Genomic DNA, 21,115 nt, shown 5'->3' on the forward strand with positions numbered 1-21,115 from the left:
GGGCTCCCTCTCCCTGCCGGTCACTGTGACGACGCTTGACCCATTCCCACCGCCTCCGTCTGGGCGACCTTGTGTGTCATCATCAAACCCCCGCCTGCTGCAGAGACAGAGGCCCAGAGCCTGAGCCACCTGATCCGGGGGCAGGGGATGGCCCCCAAGCCTCCCAGGTGCTGGGTGCCGGGGCAGGCAGGGGCGGGAGGGGGGTGACCCTGCAGTGGACAAGCCAGGCTCCGGAAGAGGGCGTTCCAGGCAAGCGCTGAGTGGGAGCTGGGGACTTCCAGGGCCGCAGTTTCCCCACAGAAGCTCCAGGGCACCCCACGGCTTCCCTCCGCAGGCTGGGCCTGGTGAGTGCAGTACCCACAAAGGCCTCTGGAGGGCAGCAGCTGCCCGCTTTTCCCGGGAGCTGCCTGAAAGCGGCCAGGGCGCCCCACCCACAGGTGTCAGCCCTCAGCCGCACACGGACACACACGCAGGTGGGACTGAGGGCCGATGAGGGCCGCCCTGAGGCCGGCCAGCCTGTGCCGCCCGACCTGACTCCCAGGCAGCGGGGCCCCGGCCGCAGAGCAGACGCCGGGGGCACGGAAGGGAACAGGGACTGGCCAGGCCACAGGTGCGCCGGGCAGGGCTGCCCTTCAAACCACGACTCCCAGGAAAGCCAGCCCTGTGAGCCTGCGGCACCCCCTTGCCTGGCACAGAGCAGCGAGCTCTCAAGGCAGGCCACGGGGGAGGCCGGCGCCGGGAGAGGGTGGGCATGCGCCCGGGGCGAGGCTGCTCTGGGGACTGGCGTGGCCTGCGCCCTGCCCACTGCACAGGCTGGGGCTCAGCACAGGGCTGTGCGGGGTTCACATGGAACCACATGGGCCTCTCCTGGAAAGGGGACCTGGAGACGGGTCGGAAGGGGGGCTGGGACACCCAGCACCTCTGGGGCTCGGTCCCGGGATCTCGGGTCACGCCAGTGAGTCACCGGGCACTTGCTGAGCACCAGCTGTATGCAGGGCCCTGGGCTCTGTGCTGTGAGGTGGACACTAAGAGCTGCAGCAGGAGGAGGCTGTATTAACAGAGGTACAGCATTCAGAAGGAAGGAGGTGGTGTTGCCCTCCTCTTGTCCTGGCGTGGTACTGGGCTCTGTTCTGATGCCCACATTTTGAGGGGGATTTTGACACATCGTGAGGCGACGTGGAGGAACTTGCTGAGGTGACGAACAACCTGAACCCCGTGTCCTATCGAGACTGACTCAGGAACGGGGACAGAGTAGCCCCCTGTCCTGGAAGGGTTCAAGCGGAGCCAGGACAGTGCCGGGTGGGGTCAGCCACTCCGCCCTGCCCGGGGTTCTTCCCACCCCATGTGATCACGTCACCCCTTTGTGGGGGGTCGGGGCCTCTGCGCAGGGCACCCCCTGGACACGTCCTGGAGAGGCCGGGCTTGGAGTCCAGGCGTGGGATCCTCGGTGTGGAAGGGGGTGAGGGTACCCAGACCACAGCCCTGGGCACGGTGCACCCGCCCTCTTCCAGGAGTCCAGCAGGGGGCGCCCTTCCGGCCCAGCGGGGTCCGCCAAGGTCAGATTCTCCGGGGCTGGTTGCTTCTGGGGCTCCTGGAGCGGGGAGCCGGGGAGCCGGGGAGCCGGGGAGCCGGGGAGCCGGGGAGCCGGGCCCAGGAGAGGGGGGCTGTGTAGGTGGCGGCGCAGGAGGGCGGAGCGCCGGTCCGGAGCGCGCAGGCTTCCCGGGTGGACTCCGGCCCGGACCCGGGAGCGCCCTGACCCGGAGGCCGCGGGGCCGCAGGTCACGTGAGCGCGCGGCCCGGCGGGGACGGTGACGCCGGCGGCCAGGTGTGCGCGTCGCCCCCTCCCGCGGGGCTTCGGGCTTCGGAGCCGCGGGACCGGCCGCCCGCGCCCACCTGCCGCCCACCTGCCGCCCACCTGCCGCCGGGCGCCGCCTCCCGCGGCCGCACAGGAAGTGGGAGGGCGGGGCGGGGCGGGGCGGGACCGCGGCGGGAGAGCGCGGCCGGGGCGGGAACGGAGGCTGCGGGCTGGGCCGGGCCCTCCACCGCCGCCCGCGCTGGTCGCTGTGCCCTCCGCCCCGCGGCGCAGGTGAGCCGGGGGGACAGGTGAGCGGGGGGGACCGGTGTGCCGGGGGGACAGGTGAGCCGGGGGACAGGTGAGCCGGGGGGACAGGTGAGCCGGGGGGACAGGTGAGCCGGGGGGACAGGTGAGCGAAGTGGGGGGAGGGGAGAGGCCTGGGGGAGGCAGTAACCCTGGGGCGCCGTTCGCCCCCTTCGCTCCCCCCGACCCCCCAGCAAACCCCGTCGGGTCCTGGAACTCTGCGCCCCGCCCTCCGTGGTGCGCCCGACCGGCAGCAGAAGGAGGCGGGCCGAGCGGTGCGCCCGAGCCCCGCTGAGCGCCTGGGGGACCTCCCCGCTCGGGTGGGGAGCTCCCTCCTGGAGCCCGTGGACCGCAGAGCGGACAGGAAGGAAGCCCCGGGGCCTCTGAACGGCCAGGAGGGACCGGAGGACCCTCTCGAGGACGGGAATCTGCTGCCCAACCCGCTGGGGGCTGGTCCCGCGCAGGGAGGGTCCTACCTGCCGCTGAGATGGGGGGGGGGGGGCAGGGTCTCTGAGGTTGGAGTGCCCTCAGCCCAGCACCTGGCGCGGGGTGGGCGCGGGGGGCGTGGCAGAGTGAGTGGCAGGTGGAGCCTGGCAGGGCTGACCCACCGGTCCCCTGTGTCCTGGGGCCAACGGCCTGAGCCCACCCAGCAGGGGGCCCCTCCAAGGCCCCGGGCCCGTGGCACCTGCGGTCCTGGCTGCAGACCTGGCACACCGGGCACCCTGGCGGCCTGACGACATGGCGCTCGGCGGGGACCCGAGTTCAGAGCCCGGCTCCCCGGGCCTCGGTCTCCTGCCTGCGGACCAGGAGCTGCAGGTGCGACCGCTCACTGGCCCTGGCTCAGCTGTGGTTCGCTCGCCGCCCTCCGGTGCCCGCGGCCCAGAGAAGACGAGACCCTGTGGGCACTGCCCGGGCAGGGCCAGGGGCCGAAGGCAGGCCCGCCCCGAGTCCTGGTGGAGGGCGGGTGGGAGGTGGGGGTGTCGGGGGCTCCCTGGAAGAGGTCAGGCCTGAGTCACGAAGACAAAAGTGAGCCCCCCACCCCAGCGACCTGGTTCCCCGGGGGTCATCTCTGACCCCACGAGGAAACGGAGGCAGGGAGGTGAGGCAGCCTGCGGGTGGGTCCAGGGTCGCTGCCCCCAGGACAGCCGTCCACGTGTGGGACCGGCGGGCTCAGCTGCGCGTCTCGGCCCGTGGCGGCTGCGTGCTCGGGCCCCGCCGCCTCTCGGGGCACCCTCACTCCCAGTGAGAGCCCCACGCGCCTGCCGGGCAGTCGTGGGGGTCAGGACGTCAGGACAGGGCCTGCTCCCCGCCGGCTCTGCTGCCCGGCGGCCTGAGCCCCACAGGCCATGTTCCCTCTGCGCCTGGTCCCCTCGCCCGTCCCAGCAGGACAAGCCCCAGCTTCCGGGAGGGGAGGGGGCGAGGACAGGGGCGAGAGGTGTTTGGAGGACACCCTGGTCACCTGTCCCGCTCCCACTGAGTCCAGCTCCTGTGGGGAGACGCGGTGGTGCCAGCCGAGCCCGAGGCGGGAGGCAGGGGCGTGGGATGCCTGGATCCAGGGGTGGGAGCCTGGGGCAGGGACAGGTGGGCCGGGGGCGGGCGCTGCGGTGAGCAGGACAGCGGGTGGTCGGGGACGACTGCTCGGCCTGCAGGTGGCACGGGAAGGAGGCGGCCAGAGGCCGGGACCGGGCTGGGCGTGGCGGGTGGGCCTCCCCCACCCCCTCGTGAGGGTGACTCCCCGGCGGCTCCCCTCAGTCCCCGCCTCAGCGCTGAGGACACTGGTTCCAAATCACCCCTGAGGGGGCGTCCTGTGCCTGCAGGGCCCTCAGCAGCACCCGGCCCCCCCTCCGTGCGGCCAGGAGCTGGGCCCCGGCTCTGGCCCGTGGCCGCCTTGCACATGGAACTGTCTGCGCCAGCTTCGTGGTTTGCAAAGCCGCAGCCTGCCCCCCGACTCCGCGTCTCCGGCGTGGCGGGCTGGGTTACCGAGCACAAGGCCGTCATTGTGGCTGCGTTTGCCTGAGCGCAGACCTGGGTCGGCAGACAGTGCCCGAGAGGCCGAGCCTCACCAGGACCTGGGGGTCGGCAGAGGGGACGGGTGACCCCGGGATGGAGGTCGCGTGGTGTCCGCATCCAGGGGTGGCAGGTCCCAACCGCGGTGTGACTTGGGTGCTGGCGGCGGCGAGAGCAGGTGAGACCAGAGCCTCGGGCCCAGCCAGGAAGTGTGCCTCTCGGGGGAGGGAGGGGGAGCTGGGCCTGCTGGGGTCCCGGGGACCCATCTGTCCAGGGAGCCAGAGGGGCTGGGCTGCCAGGAGGGGCCGGTGCAGCCTAGGACTGGCCGAGCTCCGGGCGCCCCCTCCCCTCCCCCGATGTGTGCTGGGGGGGGGGGTGCAGGGCAGGATGGTGAGGGGCTCAGCCACTGGGGACCCCCTCCAGCCTGCCCTGAGCAGAAACGGCAGGAGGTCACCCACACTGAGGCCCTGACGCTGCTCGGGGTCCCTGTGTCTTGAAGGCAGGTGCCCGCATGGGCGAGCTCTCGGCACAGGCGCCGGGAGAGCACGAACGCAGTAAGTGCCCGTGGAGCCGGCTCACCCGGCGGTTTGGGCCCTGCGCCCGGCGGTGGGGACGTGCCGGGAGGCTGTCCTGCTCCCAAGGGCCCACGCGCTCGCGGGGAAGCTGCCGCGGCCTCACTGCGGGGCCGCCGAGCTGCCGGGCCGCCTGCGGGAGCGGACCACCCGGTGGCCCAGGGGCCTCTGCGGGCGCTGGCTCTCAGCAGCTGCTGCCCGGACGGCACGGCTGGCATTTGCCCAGAGGGCAGCTGAAGGGTCGGTGCTCCCACATGCCAGGCCAGGCCAGCACCAGGGAGGACACTGAGGGGAGGGTCTCTAGGTCCCACGCAGGAGAGGCTGCTGGGTAGGGACACCTCAGGGTCAGGGAGGGGTCAGAGAGCCTGCCCTCAGGAGTGTGTGCTCCCCTTTGTGCTCATGTGTGTGCTCACGTGTGTGCTCACGTGTGTGCTCACATGTGTGCATGCGCACCGGCACAGGGCCCCCCTTCAGCACAACGCCTGTCTCCTAGAAAGGGACAGTGGGCACGGTGACGCGGGGACAGTCGGGCACGGTGACGGGGGGGCCGTGGGCACGGTGACGGGCGGGACAGCGGGCACGGTGACGGAGGGGCCATGGGCACGGTGACAGGGGGGACAGCGGGCACGGTGACGGGGGGGACAGCTGGCACGGTGACGGGGGGGCCGGCCGGGTACTGTGACGGGGGGGCCGTGGGCACGGTGACGAGGGGGACAGTGGGCACAGTGACGGGGGGACAGTGGCACGGTGACGGGGGGGACAGCTGGCACGGTGATGGGGGGGCCGGCCGGGTACTGTGACGGGGGGGGGCCGTGGGCACGGTGACGGGGGGGACAGCGGGCACGGTGACGGGGGGGACAGTGGCACGGTGATGGGGGGGGACAGCCGGGCACGGTGACGGGGGGGGGGGGGGGGGGGCGGGGACGCAGGGGAAGGAGGATCCAGACCGCCCGGGCCAGCCCAGAACAGGAGGGAGGCTGGAGAGGGGCCGGGCTGTGGGGCGCACGGGCCGACGTGTGGACCCGTGTGATCAGGATGCGCAGGCAGGGACCTGGCCGCCTTGGGGAGGGGGCGCCGCTGTGGGACAAGAGCGGGTGCTTGTCGGAGAGGAGGCCAGGCCCACGTCCACTCCGCCGCGCACAAGCCCCTCGGGTGTCGCTGCGGGCGGCTGCCCCTTAGTTAGAAACGGGGGAACGCAGAAGCCCGGAGTGGCGGCCTGCGGGGGGCACTGCGGGGCGGGGGGGCAGTGCTGGGGGGGGGGACGCCTGTCTGGTGACTCGCCTCTCGGTGCTGTTTGAACGGAGCCTGTGCCCGGTGGCTCTGGGACAAGCTAAGCAGCAGGAAGGGCCACAGCCTGGAGCTCCTGCAGACCCCGGTCCCGGGTCCCAGCGGGAGGCACCCAGGCCGTGTGGGGGGTGCCGCCTGGCTGGGCACTGAGGCCACACCCTGCAGTGGCTCCGCCGACTGGTTCCATCCGGGCACTTCCCCCGGAGCAGACTTTGCCCTCGGCTGGGAGAGGCCGTGGGTCCGGCCGGGCTCCGAGGAGGGAGTCGGCCTGGGCAGGCGGCAGGAGGAGGGGAGGCGGAGGGGGCGGGTCGGGGCTGTGTGGGCACTCGGGGGCACGGTCGCACTGCCGCCCTTAGGATGAGAGGCCTCACCTTTCGGGGCCGCTGGCTGCCCACGCGGCGCATTTTGCTCGGGGGCCGGCTCCCCGTGGAGGTCTGAGCCCCGGTCCAGCCGGGCCCGGGGAGAGGCAGCCACGTCAACACCCGCGGGCGCGGGGGAGGCCGAGTGGCCGCCGCCTTCCTCTTCCGGCTGACTCAGACCGTCCCCAAGAATGCGGGGGCGGCCGCCGGCGTGGGGGTGGCAGGCTCCTCGGCCCGGGAGGCACCGCCCGCCCCCTCCTGGGTGTTAGCCGAGAACCGGTCCGGGTGCCACACAGCGTCGGGCTGTGCTGCGGGCTAGGCCAGCCCGGTGCCCGGCTCTGCCCGCCCCCCGCAAGGAGGGTCCCTGGGCCGAACTGGAACTTCCCGGGGAGCTCACAGACCCCACGTGGGGCAGGGGTGTGAGGTGGGCGCGGGCTGGGACCTGCCCGGTGGGAGTGGTGCCGACAGGCCGCGTGGCGGATCCCATCCCAGGCCTGGGGCCCAGGACCCCGCCGCCCCGCGCTGCCCGCACTGCCCCCCCAGCTCGGGCTTGTCCTCGGTGTGGGCGACGCGGCAGAGGAAGCGTGACGGCCTCGCAGGGCGGCCTCGGCTGCCGGCTGCTCCCGCCCGGGTCCCGCGGGCCTTGGTGCAGGGACCCTCCCCGCACGGCTCCGGCTGTATGCGGTGCCCGGCTGTCCTGGCGGCTGTGTCCGTGCCCGCAGCTGACCTGTGCCTGTCCCCGCAGGACCCCGCGGCCGCCCGGCATGGCCCGGCGCTCGGACAGCTCCCTGGAGGAACAGCTGCTGGAAGGCCGCTTCCACTCGGAGCTGCGGCTGGACGCCCAGGGGAACCCCGAGCCCCGGCTCCCGCTGGTCCGGAGCCCCCTGCAGGGCAGGAGCAATGCCGTCTTCCAGCCCGACACCCCGGGGCCCCAGCTCGCGTCCCCGGAGGCCAGGGAGCCGCGCACCGTCGTCCTGAGCACGCAGAGCCCCGTGGCCCTCAGGCTGGGCACCGAGCAGCGCATCCCCCGCAGCCTGGCCGTGTCCAGCAAGGTCAAGGCCCCGGCGCGCCACCAGAGCTTCGGGGCGGCCGTGCTCAGCAAGGAGGCCGCCCGGCGGGAGCCCCGGCTCCTCGCGGCGCCCAGCTTCTCCCTGGACGACATGGACATGGACACGGGCCCCGGGGGGGCGCTGTCACGGAACCTGCGCAGCCAGTCCTATCGCGCGGCCATGAAGGGCCTGGGGGCGCTGGGAGGCGAGGTGGCCCCCGTCCAGCTCAGCCCCAAGCTCCACGCGCTGGCCGAGGAGGCCGCCCCGCCTCCTGCTCGGCACTCGCCCCGAAATAAGGTGGGGCCCGTGCGCCTGGACAAGGGGGGTTGGGGGCTGGGGGTCGTGCCTCGGGCCCCGGGAGCCCGTGGGCAGGGGGGCGGGCAGCCTTCGCATCACCGTCCCAGCTGCCACTTCTGAGCACCTGCCACGTGCAGGCTCCTGACAGCTGTTCCCTGAGACCGGCAGCCGGCTGTGAGCTGACCGACTGTCCCCATTTCACAGATGAGGCAGCTGAGGCTCACAGAGGTCCAGGGCCCCAGAGTGTGAGTCGCTCTCAGACACAGTGGGGCAGTCTGGGGCGGGACCAGCCACGGGCAGGGTTCAGGGATGGCTTTGCAGCCACTGGCCCGGGCTCAGTGCCGGGGGCCTCCTGTCGAGGACTTGGGGGGGCGGGGGGCTCTGGCTGCCTCCAGCTCAGGAGCAGTCTGCCGCCCTCAGCACACACAGCCCCCTTTCCTGCCCGACAGCCACGTGGCCTCTGCCTTCTGGGGAGCACGGGGCAGGCCCAGGGCCAGCCAGGCGGGCACCTCACCCGGGAGCTCTGTGCCCGTGGTTGCCATCCGACGGCCTCCCAGCTTAGGGCTCCTGCCCAGACTGTGGGAAGACAGGCCCCCAGGGTGCAGGCGAGGAGGCCACAGCCACTGTCCTGAGTTTAAAGGTGCCCCGGCCTGGGGGGTGGACGCTGCCACCGCCGTGCCTCCCTGAGAAGCCGGGCCCCGGGCGCTGCCTCAGCCTCAGCATCCAGGGTCAGGCCAGGCCTGCGGGCCATTCGTTCCTTCTGTGGAGTCACAGGCTCTGGGCAGGGGCGGAGGGGTCCCAGCGGTCAGGCCCAGGAGCGCACCCCCCGGGCAGCGGGGATGCTCAGGCACCCGGGGGAGCACGGGGCCTGGGGGCTCGGAAGGGGAGGGTTAAAGCGAGGCACGGGCGAAGGGCGGGTGCCGGGTGGAGGGGCCGAGGCAGCAGCCTGTGCCCAGACCTGGAGGCGGGAGGGGTGAGGGCACCGGGGGGGACAATGCAGGGCCAGTGCACAGGCCCAGGTGCAGCTGGCAGCGCCACACATTCCAGACCAGCACGGGGAGGTTCAGGCCCCGACTCGTTAGGAGAACCGGCTCTCACACCTGGAGCTGGCACCTGTGAGGTCAGGGACAGTGTGTCCCGCCAGGAAGGCAGCTCTGCTCTGAGCAGCAGCCGGTGGGCCGGGGTGTGGGCCGCGCCCACCTCGCAGCCCTGCACCCGCTGCCGGGCCTCAGGGTGCGGGGCCGGACGCTCACCCTCTTCTTCCTGCTGCCTCGGGCCACCGCTCCCTCCCCGTGTCCCTCTCGGCCTTCTCCTAACCACACCTGTCCCCCCCCACTTTCCTGAGCACCCCTCTTCACTAGTTCAATCCTGCCTCCACCTCCAGGCAGCCCTCCTGGATCTGCCCTGACTGCTCTGGAGGCATCCCTCCTGCCCTGGCCTCCTCTTGGCGGCCCGCCTCCCTCGGAGCAGCATCTATGGAGCGGCTCCTGTGTGCTCAGCAGAGCCACTCCTGCGGGGCCCTGGGGGGAGCAGCCGCTCTGGGCCCACACCTGCCCCCCCTCCCTGCTGACCGCTGGTGTTTCTGTCTCGTTCGCACAGAAGACGCTGGGGCGGAAGCGTGCGCACAAGGGCTCCTTCAAGGACGGTGAGTGGCCTGGGAGCTGCCGTGGGCCGGGCCGGACCCGATGAGACTGGCCTCGCTGGGGACGGGGAGGGGGTCTGTAGGGACTCCTCTGGGGACCAGAGGTCCTTGTGGCCACCTGGCCATGTGGCGCTGATGGGTCTAGAAAGGCCTAGAAGTTTCCCGTGGACTCCTTTCTGCACCACCCCAGGGGCAGGAGACAGACGGAGCCCCCACACTCACCCCAGGCGACAGTTGTCCAGCACCTCGTGTGTGTGTGGGGGGCCCTGTGGTAGCCACACGGGGACCAGGGTGCCACGGGGAGGACACGCCTTCTGGGCTCTGTTGGGGTCGCCTTGGGGCACGGGGAGCCCGTGGGGTGGAGCTCGGAGGGCATGGGTGGCAGCTGCGCCTTGCGTGGGAGGGGTGCTCAGAGCAGTGCCATCAGCCTGCTGGGGGGGGGGTGCCAACAGAGCCCCATGGGGAGGGGGAGGAAGTGCCTGCCCAGCCAGGATGGAGCACCCGCTGGGCATGAGGGGTGGGGCCAGGGAGGCCAGGAAGGGCTTGGGCCTGGGTGCCAGGCCTGGGCTTCTGAGGACACAGGCCCAGCCAGGGGGGCCCACCCTCCCTGCCAGCCCGGACCTCTGGGCGGACATAGGCCGGAGTGGGGAGGTGTCAGGGCCCGGCTCCTGCCCCAGGCCCCAGAGTGAGAGTGAAGTGTGGAGGGGTGCGTGGGGGCCCTCGGGGCCCCGAGCGGTGGACCGGGCCGTTCCGGGCCTGCAGTGTGGGAACGGGACGCAGCCCTGGTCTGAGGGCTCTGGGCCCAGCCTGGGACAGCCCTCCCTGCCCCCGCGTGCTCGGATTTGTCAGCTCCGCTGGTCTCAAGGTGCCACATTCTGCACCCGGCACCACCCTGCCCGCCCGCCCGGAGCAGCCAGCGGCCCGGGGGTGGGGGGGGAGCCTGCTCCAGGGGCGCTGATGTTCTCAGGGGCTCCTCGGGCCTCGGCCTGTGGGTTCTGGGGGACCAGGCCCGCTCCCGGCCCCCGGGCCCCCGCGTGATGCGCCCCCTCTCCGCAGACCCCCGGTTCTATCAGGAGATCCGGGAGCGGGGCCTGACCACCAGCCAGGAGTCCGATGACGACCTGCTGGACGAGCCGGGCAGCCCCGAGGGAGCGCGGACGGTGGGCGCCCCCATCGTGGTCAAGAGCTTCCGGGCCCCCCAGGTCACCTGGAGCCAGCTCCCCGAGGTAGGCCGGCTGCTGGGGCAGCCCTTCCCCTCGCGTGGGCCGTCAGTCCTGGGGCCTCCCCCCCCCCCCCCAGCCACAGGAGAGCTCGTCCGTGTCCTCTGAGCAGCCCGCCCTGCCCTGCACCTGTGGTCTCAGGCGGGGGGGGGGGGGGGCAGGTGCCGTCCAGGTGTGTGACGGGCCTCCCCGCTGAGCCCCATGCTCTCTGCTTCCTGCTCAGCTGGCCTTCGGGGAGCTGTGGGCACCAGGGACCCCTCCTGCAGGGCCCTGCCCCCAGGAAAGTGCCAGGAGGTCCCCTGAAGAGGCAGGAGGGGATGGGGGGCGGGGGGGCCAGGCCTCGGCTCCCACAGAGCCCCGTGCCACTGCCGAGCCACCCCTCACTCCACCTGCAGGGATGTGGGGACTCTGTGAGAGCACAGGATGGGGGCCGGGCTCTGAGCACGTGCCGGGGAGCGGCTGTCACCCCCGAGGCCCAGGCGGCCATGGGCAGACTCCTGACCCGTCCCCGGCGGCAGCTGTGGGCGCAGCGGGCAGTGGGGCGGGCACTCGGTGTCCCCTGTCTGTGGTACGCGGGCTCTGGGCGTGCACCCAGAGGGGGTGAGAGCTGAGGCTGTGGGACCCCCGCCGGGGAGCGCAGGCTGGGTGAGGGTAGGCGGATGGGAAGTGAGAAACGCGTGCGCACCTGCCGGTGCCAGCTGCGTGCCAGGGGCCAGGCACGTGGCCCCCGGGTCCCGTGGCGTTCAGGACGCTGCAGCCTCCACGCACGGCGGGGTTTCTGACCCCACCCCCTGCTCTGGGTCTTGGCCCAGCCTGGGCTAGAGGAAGAGGCATGGGGTTTGCCCCCCTCACCCCCCGCCCCCCTCATAGGCCTAGGACACGGCCTGTGCCCAGCCCATTGAGGAGGAGCAGGAATGGGGGGGCTCTGGGTCCTACAGAGGGGGTGCCCTCAGGCAGAGGCACAGCCCAGCCTGTCCCGACGGGCACACCGTGGCTGAGAGCCACACTCCGCCAGGGCAGCCTGGAGGCCACAGCCCCGACAGGGCAGGGAGCTGAGGGGCGCCTGCTGGAGCAGTGTCACCCCCAACCTCCTGGGCAGGGCGCTGACACAGGGCCCAGGCCCCTCAGCTTTCCCAGGTGGCCCTGCCCTCTGCACCCTCCCCTGCTGTGTGCCTTCAGCCTTTCTCTCCGGACTCCTCTCCTCCCTCACACCCCAGGGCTCCCTGCAGGGGTGCAGGGCCCACCCAGGATGTGTCCCCGGAGAGGAGAGACGTAGGTGACGGGATCAGGCAGGGACGGGCCAGCTCGGCGGACCCACTGCGCTGAGCCTGGGAGGGTGGCTTCCCCGGCCAGCCTGGCTCCGCCCTGTCCAGGCGTCTCTGGCGTCCACGGTGGCCCCGGCCCGGCAGGGAGGACTCGGGACACGTGGCCCCTGACCCCAGGCCTGTGCCCGCAGGTGGTGGAGTCGGGCATCCTGGACACGCTGCCGGCCGAGGAGCGCAAGAGGCAGGAGGTGAGCGGCTCCGTGGGGTGCAGCCCTGTGTCCCAGCCTCGCCTGCGGGGGGCAGCGGCCATGGTGACATTGCCCGCCTGCCTGCCCCCCTCCCTCCGCCCCCCACCCCCACCCCCACCTCCACTCCCACCACCTCCTGGGCCAGTCACCAGGGCGATGGCTGATGCCCTTGGCGGGTGGGGCAGCGGCTGGGGCAGCTACCGCGTCCCCTTGCCCAGTGTCACAGCTCCTATTTGGCCGAGCCAGAGCGCAGACCCAGGAGTCGGGGTCCCGTCCCCCTGGCTGCGCACTCATCCCACCAGGGCTTGTCCGGGGGCTCAGCCCCGGCCCGTCGCCTCGCCCCGGCTGTCCATGCCGCTGAGCTCAGACGCGCCCTGGCCAGCCCGCCTGTGTGTGTGCGCGTGTGTGTGTGTGTGTGTGCGCGCGCGCGCGTGTGCGTGTGTGTGTGTGTGTGTGTGTGTGTGCGTGTGTGTCCAGGCTGCCCTGGTGGGCGGCTCCTCCAAACCGCTGTCCGGCGCCCCGCTCCCACAGGCCATCTTCGAGATCCTCACGTCCGAGTTCTCCTACCAGCATAGCCTGGGCACCCTGGTGGCCGAGTTCCTGCAGAGCCGGGAGCTGCGGGCGACCATGACCCAGACGGAGCACCACCACCTCTTCTCCAACATCCTGGACGTGCAGGGCGCCAGCCAGAGGTGAGCCGCACCCCCAACCCGCCACCCGCCCCCCCAACCCACCGCCCGCCCCCCCACAACCCACCACCCGCCCCCCCACACCCGCCGCCCGCCCCCCCACAACCCGCCGCCCACCCCCCCACAACCCACCACCCACCCCCCCAACCCGCCACCCGCCCCCCCACAACCCGCCCCGCCCCCCCCCACAACCCGCCGCCCCCCCCACAACCCACCACCTGCCCCCCCACAACCCGCCGCCCGCCCCCCCACAACCCACCGCCCGCCCCCTCACAACCCACCGCCGCCCGCCCCCCCACAACCCGCCGCCCGCCCCCCCACAACCCGCCGCCCCCCCCACAACCCGCCACCCACCCCCCCACAACCCCCCGCCCCCCCCCCACAACCCGCCACCCACCCCCCCACAACCCACCCCGGCCCCCCCACAACCCACCGCCCGCCCCCCCACAACCCCCCCCCGCCCCCCCACAACCCACCACCCACCCCCCCACAACCCCCCACCCGCCCCCTCACAACCCACCGCGTGCCCGGAGGACACCCCCCCTCGGGCTGGAGCCGTGGCAGCAGGTCCTGGCGAGGGTGGGAGGGCAGCTCCCGAGGCCCCTGGTCTGGGTCTCTGCGGGGGGCGGGGGGGCTTGGGGGGGCAGCGCTGTGCTGGGAGGGTGAGGACCTCCTGGGCCCTGAGGCCAGAGAGTGACCGGGGGAGAGCTGAGCGCCAGACTGTGGGTGTCCTGGGACCCTGCACCCTGTCCCCTTAGGTTCAGAGGGGGACATGGGACACGGCTCTGCCCAGCGACAGGGCACCCGGGCCCAGAGGGCTGCCTGGCCAGGCGTGAGGCGCCCACAGGGCGAGGTGGGGTGGCCTCTCGTTGCACCGGGTCATGTTCCTCCCGGGGTGTCTGGTGCCCGGCCCAGGGCTCTGGTTGCAGGGCAGGAGGGGGGGGGGGCTGGGCGTGCAGCTGCGGGCCTGCGTGGGGCTGTGTGTGTGCGTGCACATGTGTGCAAGTGGGTATACACGTTTGGCAGCAGGTATGTGTGCGAGTGCATGTGTGTGTGCACGTGTGTGGGTAGCAGCTGTTTGCATGTGTGTGAGTGTGTGTGCATGTGTGTGCACACGTGGGGGCAGCAGTTGTGTGTTTACTCCTGTGGCGGGCACAGTCCAGGTATGCACTGCGGCCATTCACGCGGCCTCCCCAGGGACCGGCTACTTTGGGTCAGTGGCTCAGGGCCGTCCAGACCTCCCAGCCCCTTCTCAGAACCTTCCAGAATGCCCACAGGGGGTGCTGCCAGCACGCCTGCCTGTGCCTGTGTGTCATCCTGGGGCTGTGTGTGGGGTCCCCATCTTTCTGGTCACACTGCCATTTGCCGGGCTGCCCGTCAGCCTCAGGACGTTCCTCGGAAAGGGATCCTGGTCCCTGTGGGCGGGAGGGCAGGCCGGGCCTGGGGCAGGCCTGGGGGACCCGGCCGAGGCCCATTCCCCTCCCTGCCCCCTCACTGGCCTCGCCCGGGCAACCAGAGCCGGGCCCCATCTTCCCGGGGGCCCATTTCCTCCCGGGTGGTGCCCTGGCCGCAGGTCCTGGGTGGGGCTGACTCGCCCCACCTCACTGTCTGGGTACCAGCTCCCCTCTCCCCCCAGGGGTGAGCTGTAAGGGCTGCGGCCCCAGCTGGTTACTCTTCGATGAGGGGTGCAGGCCGCCTGAGGTCGCCGTGTGGGTCTGAGCTCTGGGACTCTGCCCTCTGCCCTCGGAGGTCAGCCAGCATCTTATCTCCTCGCAGGACTGTTCCGGGCCGTCCCAGCTCCGGGACTGAGAGAGACGCTGGCATGGTGTGGCCTCGGCCCGGCCCCAGGGAGGGACTTCTGGGGACAGCCTTGGGGTGGGAGGACCTCGGCTGCCTTGGCCAGGCCTGGGAGGTGTGGGGCCTGGGGTCCGGCACCTGCCGGCGGTTAGGGTGCGCTGGAGGCTGCAGCTGGAGCCTGTCGCACGTGACCTGCCGGGCCCGGCCCAGGGCAGCGGCTGCCTGAGGGAGCAGAGCCTGGGTCAGGCCCGCCCGACGTTGGCTCAGGCATCCTCCCCCCCCCCCCCCCCCCCCCCCGCAAGGCCTGGGTGCACTGAGCCTCGGGGCCCCCAGGAGGATCGGGGTGTGGCTGTCACCTCCGGGGAGTCTGCCCGGAGGCACGGCTCTGAGCTGGGCGGGGGTGCTGGGCTCGAGGCGGGTCCTGGCGCCTCTGACCTAGTCCCCGGGAGTCGATCAGGGTGGAGTTCTGTCCTGGGGCACCTCCTGCCGAGCCGGAGGGGCGTGGCCTTGGGTTTGGCCCGGGGTCTGTGTCCAGTCATTGCTCCTTCCAGGAGCGGATCTCTCTGGGGTTTTCCGGGGCCAGTGGGGTCCCGTCCACGTGCTGCTGCCCTGGAGCTGAGCTGGGCATGTGTGTGTGTTTGTGTGTGTGTGTACACATGTGTGTGCGTGCGTGGTGTTTGCATGTGTGTGTACATGTGTGCCTGTGTGTGCATGTGTGCATTTGCATATGTGTGTGGTGTTTGCATGTGTGTACATGTGTGCCTGTTTGTGTGTGTGCATGTGTGGTGTTTGCATGTGTGTCTGTGTGCATGTGTGCATTTGCGTGTGTGCGTGTGCGGTGTTTGCATGTGTGTGTACATGTGTGCCTGTTTGTGTGTGTGCATGTGTGTGTGTGTGTGTGCGCGTGTGCTCACATGCGGCGGGGGCAGTCAGCCTCGGTCCTCGCCGCCGCAGGTTCTTCGAGGACCTGGAGCGGCGGCACAAGGCGCAGGTGTGCGTGGAGGACATCAGCGACATCCTGGAGGAGCACGCGGAGCGGCACTTCCACCCCTACGTGGCCTACTGCTCCAACGAGGTCTACCAGCAGCGCGCCCTGCAGAGGCTCACGTGAGCGGCGGGGCCGGGCGGGGGCACGGCCGCTCGCAGCCCGGCGTCCGGGTCTGACCCGCCCCCGCCTGCTCCCGCAGAAGCAGCAACGCCGCCTTCCGAGACGCCCTCCGGGAGATCGAGAGGCGGCCGGCGTGCGGCGGGCTGCCCATGATCTCCTTCCTCATCCTCCCCATGCAGAGGGTCACCCGGCTGCCCCTCCTGACCGACGTGAGCACCGGCTGGGCCTGGCGGGGAGGGGGCGCCTGGGCTCCCGGGTCTCACGCTCGGACCCGGCGCTGCTCCCTCGGGACCTCCGCCTCCACCCGTCACCTGTGACGTGACAGTGACGAGGAGCGTGATAAGAGCTTTAGGCGCCATGGCGACGTGGTCCCAGCATCGTCTCCGTCACCCGTAGAACTCTGCCAGGACCTGGCCCTGCACTTGACGTGACGGGCACGTGGATGCGTCTTACCCCGCGTCACCCAGACCCCTGCCGGCGTCGGTCCTGGGCCATCGGCGCCTCCTCCTAGCACCCCTCAGCCAGTTGTCCCGGGCGCAGGGAGGGGGCTCGGAGGGGCTCCCTGGAGTGGCTTGCGTCTCTGAGATGTTGGCTCAAGGGGCAGAGGGGCATGTGAGGGTGAAAGGCACACGCATGCACATGTGAACACACACGTGGCAGGAGCCCAGCTATGCTCCTGAGGCAGCATGTGGCCCTGTGCTAGGCGGTCACCTGTCCAGGCCAGAGGGGACGTCCCCTCCCGGGCATTCTGGGGGGAGTAGGAATAGAGGCTGTGGGGCCCCCCTGGCTGGACGAAGGTTGCCAGGATGGAAAGGAGCGGGTCCTGGGGGTGCTCACTCCAGGTCCCCCAGCCGGGCCGGCCTGGCTGAGCCATTTGGGCATGTGTCCCCCAGTGGGGCCTGGCAGGAGCCCCCGACCTCCCCGCCCCCACCCGGGTCTGGTGTTGTAAGGGGGCCTCCCCCACGCAGACCACTGAGCCTGCGGCAGGAGGGTGCCTGGCGCTCTCACCCCGCTGTCCCCCCTGCAGACACTCTGCCTCAAGACCCAGGGCCACCCCGAGAGGTACAGGGCCGCCAGCCGCGCGTTCAAAGCCATGAACAAGGTGAGAGGGGACCCCCCCCCCCCGAGAGCAGAGACCCCGAGGGCCCGGCGGGACGCGTGTGAAGATCGTCCGCCCCAGGCTTTCCGTGGTGCCAGTGGGGAAACTGAGGCCTAGAGGGAGGGGAGCTCGCACACAGCCGGAGGGTGGCGACGGCCCGTGGGGCCTGCAGCCCGCCCACCGCCCCCCCCCCACCGCCCTGCAGCTGGTGAAGCAGTGCAACGAGGGGGCCCACAAGATGGAGCGCATGGAGCAGATGTACACGCTGCAGACGCAGCTGGACTTCGGCAAGGTCAAGGTAGGCAGCCCCGGAGGACGCCTGCTGTGCCCCGCCATGCCCTCCGCCCGCTGGCCCGGACCCGTCCCAGCTCCCAGACCACTCCCCCCCCCCCACCCCCGGTGGAGCCCTCCGGGCACCGAGGGAGCACCGGCAGGCGCAGCGAGCCCGGGGCCTGGCTCCGAGCAGCCGACTGGATGGCCCTTCGCTTGCGGCCGGGATGCATCTCTGGGCAGCCCTGGGGCCGGTCCCCACCAGCAGCTGCAGCCTGGCCCGCCCGGGACCGGGGCCTGACGTCTGTCTGTCTGTCTGTCTGTGCCGCAGTCCCTCCCGCTGATCTCCGCCTCCCGCTGGCTGCTGAAGCGCGGGGAGCTGTTCGTGGTGGAAGAGACCGGGCTGTTCCGGAAACTCACCAGCCGGCCCACGTGCCACCTGTTCCTGTTCAACGACGTGCTGGTGGTCACCAAGAAGAAGAGGTGGGCCCACCCCGCGGGGGCCGGCCGTGGGCCGTGGGCTGTGGGCCGTGGGCCGTGGGCTATGGGCCGTGGGCCGTGGGCTGCGGGCTGTGGGCCATGGGCCGTGGGCTGGAGGCCGGGAGGACGCAGGGGGAGCCGGCCTCAGACTGGGGGGCACACACAGGACCCTGCCCAGCCAGTCTAGTCTGCCCATGGCAGCGGCCCGGGTCCCCTCCACAAGGACACATGCAGCTCCAGGGGGTGCTCAGCGCCACCCCACCCCCCACAGGGGACCCGGGGCGCCGTGGCTCTGGCTGTGTGGCTCTGGCTTCCACTTGCAGACCTGGGCCTGCCCGCCCAGCCACCAGGACCCCTGTGGCCGCTATTCTCCAGGTGGGGGGTGGGAGGGCCAGCTAGAGCGTGCCCTCCCGTCAGCCTGGCCCCCGGCCGCTGAGGGACCTGGTGGCCGGTGGGGGCGGCTGCCCCCAGACCCCGCCCCTCACCCGCCCCCTCCCGCAGCGAGGACAGCTTCGTGGTCCAGGACTACGCCCACGTGGACCACCTCCAGGTCCACAAGGTGGAGGCCACGGAGCTCCCCCTGCCCGGCGGCGGCAACCGCAGCTCGTCGGTGCCGCACCCCTTCCAGGTGACCCTGCTGCACAACAGCGAGGGCCGCCAGGAGCGGATCCTGCTGTCCTCGGACTCCGCGTAAGTCCGGGAGGGCTCCCTGGGGGAGGGGGCTCTGCGTGACCCAGGAGGATGGGATTCCTGCCGCCCCCATCCCTGACCGCTGCTCTGCGGGCACACACCAGGTGCAGGGACAGCCTTGTCCTCACGGGGTTCACCTTCCCGGGAGGGGGCACCCCAGCCACAAGACGAGCAGCTGAGGGGTGAGGGGTGAGACAAACAGGACACAAACGGGCAGGAGAGGGAGCAGGGGGTGGGGCTGGGGAGGAAGCCTCATGCACAGGGCTCCGTGGGGAGCCAGGCTCAGGGCTCCAGCAGAGGCGCGGCCGTGCAAAGGCCCTGGGGCAGGAGGCCATGCATGGAGCAGCAGGAGGACAGCAGGGCTGGAACAGGGAGGGACTCGGTACACTGAGGGAGCCAGCAGACGGTCCGCGCCCCCTCGACGCACTCCCCCTCCCTGCGGGAAGCTGAGGCTCCTGTCAAACGGTACCTCACGAGAGGCAGGGGGCGCAGAGCCTGGCGCAGTGGGGGGGGGGCTGGGATGCTGAGGCAGCCGCTGGCCCTGGCTCGGACCCGGGCAGGTGTGGCTCAGGCTCAGCCTGCCTGCGCTCCTCCCCACACTCTGTGACCTCCCAGGCTTTGGCCCCTGGGGAGTGGGGCGGGGAGGCCCCGGGGGGGGGGGAGCCCACTCAGCTCCTGGCTCCTGCCCAGGCTCACGGAAGGGTGTCAGGCAGCCTGCGTCTCCACCCCGTCCCACCTCCAGGGCGTGGGGGGGCGCGTGACCCCATCTTCTCTGTGCCACACTGGGGGTGGGGGCTTGAAGCCAAAGCCACCGGGCTGGCGGCCTCAGCTCGGCCCCGCTCACGCTCCGTCCCCAGGAGTGACCGGGCCCGCTGGATCACGGCGCTGACGCTCAGGGAGCAGCAGTGGCTGGGCCCCGCCAACAAGGGAGGTGAGCGCTTGCCCAGAGCCCCCGGAGCGGGGCTCGCAGCTCCTCTTCCGGCCCGGGGGGGGGCGGGGGGGGGCAGGAGGGGGAGGCACTCTCCGTCCCTCCGTCCATCCCACAGCCTGACCCCGGGGGACCTGCCCACCCGCAGGGCCTCCCTCCCTGTGGTGCCCGGAGCCCCGGAGCTGGTGGGAACAGACCCACGATCTGGAGCCAGAGGCCCACAGACCCCTTCCTCCCGCCCCGCCCCGCCCCCCGAAGCTGGGAGCGCCCCCTGCGGGCGGGCACTTTGACCCTGAAAGCAGCCTGCCCGCTGCGGGGAGGGCCGGCTCGGGCCAGAGGAGACCGGGGCCCTGGGGGCTGTCGGGAGCTCTCACACCGGCCTCTGTCCCCAGACCTGCCGCAGGCGGAGGTCACCAAGGCCTACTTCGCCAAGCAGGCGGACGAGATCTCGCTGCAGCAGGCCGACGTGGTGCTGATCCTGCAGCAGGAGGACGGTGAGCAGGAGCGGGCCGGGCACGGCGGGGGGGGCGGGGGGGGTAAGCTGGACCCCAGGCGGGCGAGGGCCTGGCCACACCAGAGGTCACTGCTCACGGCCAGTCTGGGACCGAGCCCTGCAGCACCTCCCTCCGGGCACCTGCTGACGCCCCCGAAGTGCAGGACAAAAGCTGTATCCTGAGTGGGGTGCTCTGCTGCTGCTGGGACCCCCACAGGGGCCGGCAGACCTGGTTGGAGCCCCGAGACCTTGTCAGGACCCCCTTGGGGGAGGCGGTGGTGGGCTTCGGGGCCCGGGGTGCCCCGGCCCTGCCCTCACTGCCCACGTCTGGGTCAGGATGGCTCTACGGCGAGAGGCTGCGGGACGGCGAGACGGGCTGGTTCCCCGAGGACTTCGTCCAGAGCATCACCAACCACGTGGCCGTGGAGGGCAACGTGCGCAGGATGGAGCGGCTGCGCGTGGAGACGGACGTGTAGCCGCCCCGCCCGCCGGCGGCTTCAGCCCACACTCCAGCCCGCCAGCGGCCGTGCCGGGCCCCGGGGGCACAGTGACTCGTCCCAGGAGCCTGACCGTCCTGGGTCTCCCCGAGGACCGTGCCCTGCCGCCATGGCTCCAGACCAGCTCGTGGCCCACACCAGCCCTGACTCCCGGCCCCGGCCCCGGCAGGAGCCCAGCAGCCGTGGCCACTGCCCCCGCCGGCTCCCGCCAGCCCACCCTGCCCCGTGCACTCAGAACTGTGCCACACGTGACGTGGAGGGACCGTGAGAACGGATGGCGTGGCTGCCCACCTCCTGCCCCGCGTGCACAGGAGGCCTCGCGCCCGGGCTGCCCTGCCTCCCGAGAGGAGGGTGGGGGAGGGGACCGTGTGGCCGGCACGTACTGTGACTGCGCTTTCCGGGGATATTAAAGAGCTTGCATGACACCTGGTTTCCACGCACACCTGAGCCACGCCGGCCACACGAGCCCCCAGGTGCCGAGGGCGGGGGCCGGCCCGTGTGCGGTTACTGCTGGGTCAGTCACCCGCCTGGGAGCCCGCTCACGGTCCCTCGGGCCCATTCTTGGCCCTCGTCTGTCCGGCTGGAGTCCTGGGCGAGGCCAGTGGGTCTGGGGGCGTGAGGACAGCAGAGCCTGGGAGACACCCAGAAGGGACTTGCAGAGGGAGAGGCCAGCGGGCCGCGGGCTGTGGGGGGAGGCCCCCGGGGAGCGGGGATTGTCAGCTGCCTGGCCGGGCTCAGGGACCGTCCACTCTCCCAGCAGCCCCGCCGCCCTCCTGTGGCCTCGGCTGGCAGGGCCACCCTCGGATTGTCTGCCCCGTCCACTGGGCACCGGCTTCGGCTTCCAGCCCGGGTGCGCCAGGCCCCTCCTGATGAGGTGGCTTAGCACAGAGCGTCCGTGAACAAGGCCCCGGAGCCAGCCAGCTGTGGGCCCAGGAGGGAAGGGCCCCCCAGGGGGAGGGACTGGGGGAGGATGGACCTCCGAGCCCGTCCCCTGGGCCAGGAGGGAGGAGCCACTTCTCG

At 72.0% G+C, this 21,115-nt stretch overlaps 1 protein-coding gene across 2 annotated transcripts; it reads left to right on the plus strand.

Moving 5' to 3' along the window:
- Positions 1-2,018: 2,018 nt before the first annotated feature.
- On the plus strand, positions 2,019-20,507 carry ARHGEF16 (Rho guanine nucleotide exchange factor 16). Of its 2 annotated transcripts, none has more exons than XM_054720657.1 (15): positions 2,019-2,086; positions 7,069-7,669; positions 9,269-9,314; positions 10,368-10,537; positions 11,988-12,044; positions 12,576-12,736; positions 15,485-15,637; positions 15,718-15,847; positions 16,666-16,740; positions 16,943-17,035; positions 17,339-17,490; positions 17,989-18,177; positions 19,035-19,108; positions 19,498-19,599; positions 19,935-20,507. In XM_054720657.1, the coding sequence occupies exons 2-15, from the start codon at positions 7,088-7,090 to the stop codon at positions 20,072-20,074; spliced, it is 2,124 nt and encodes a 707-aa protein (XP_054576632.1). In that variant the 5' UTR covers positions 2,019-2,086; positions 7,069-7,087; the 3' UTR covers positions 20,075-20,507. The 2 variants fall into 2 exon arrangements, with proteins under 2 accessions (XP_054576632.1, XP_054576633.1); XM_054720658.1 differs by lacking the exon at positions 2,019-2,086 and adding an exon at positions 6,728-6,747.
- Positions 20,508-21,115: the final 608 nt, after the last annotated feature.

The sequence above is a fragment of the Eptesicus fuscus genome, chromosome 9 (assembly GCF_027574615.1).
Source record: "Eptesicus fuscus isolate TK198812 chromosome 9, DD_ASM_mEF_20220401, whole genome shotgun sequence".
Taxonomy (NCBI): domain Eukaryota; kingdom Metazoa; phylum Chordata; class Mammalia; order Chiroptera; family Vespertilionidae; genus Eptesicus; species Eptesicus fuscus.

What these genes read in the sequence shown, in the direction of transcription:
- ARHGEF16 (XM_054720657.1), top strand. Translation starts at nt 7,088, where the DNA reads ATGGCCCGGCGCTCGGACAGCTCCCTGGAGGAACAGCTGCTGGAAGGC. An exon ending in CCTGGAGCCAGCTCCCCGAG is followed by an intron (nt 10,538 to 11,987) that starts GTAGGCCGGCTG and finishes CTGTGCCCGCAG; the next exon opens with GTGGTGGAGTCGGGCATCCT. An exon ending in GGCTGCCCCTCCTGACCGAC is followed by an intron (nt 15,848 to 16,665) that starts GTGAGCACCGGC and finishes TCCCCCCTGCAG; the next exon opens with ACACTCTGCCTCAAGACCCA.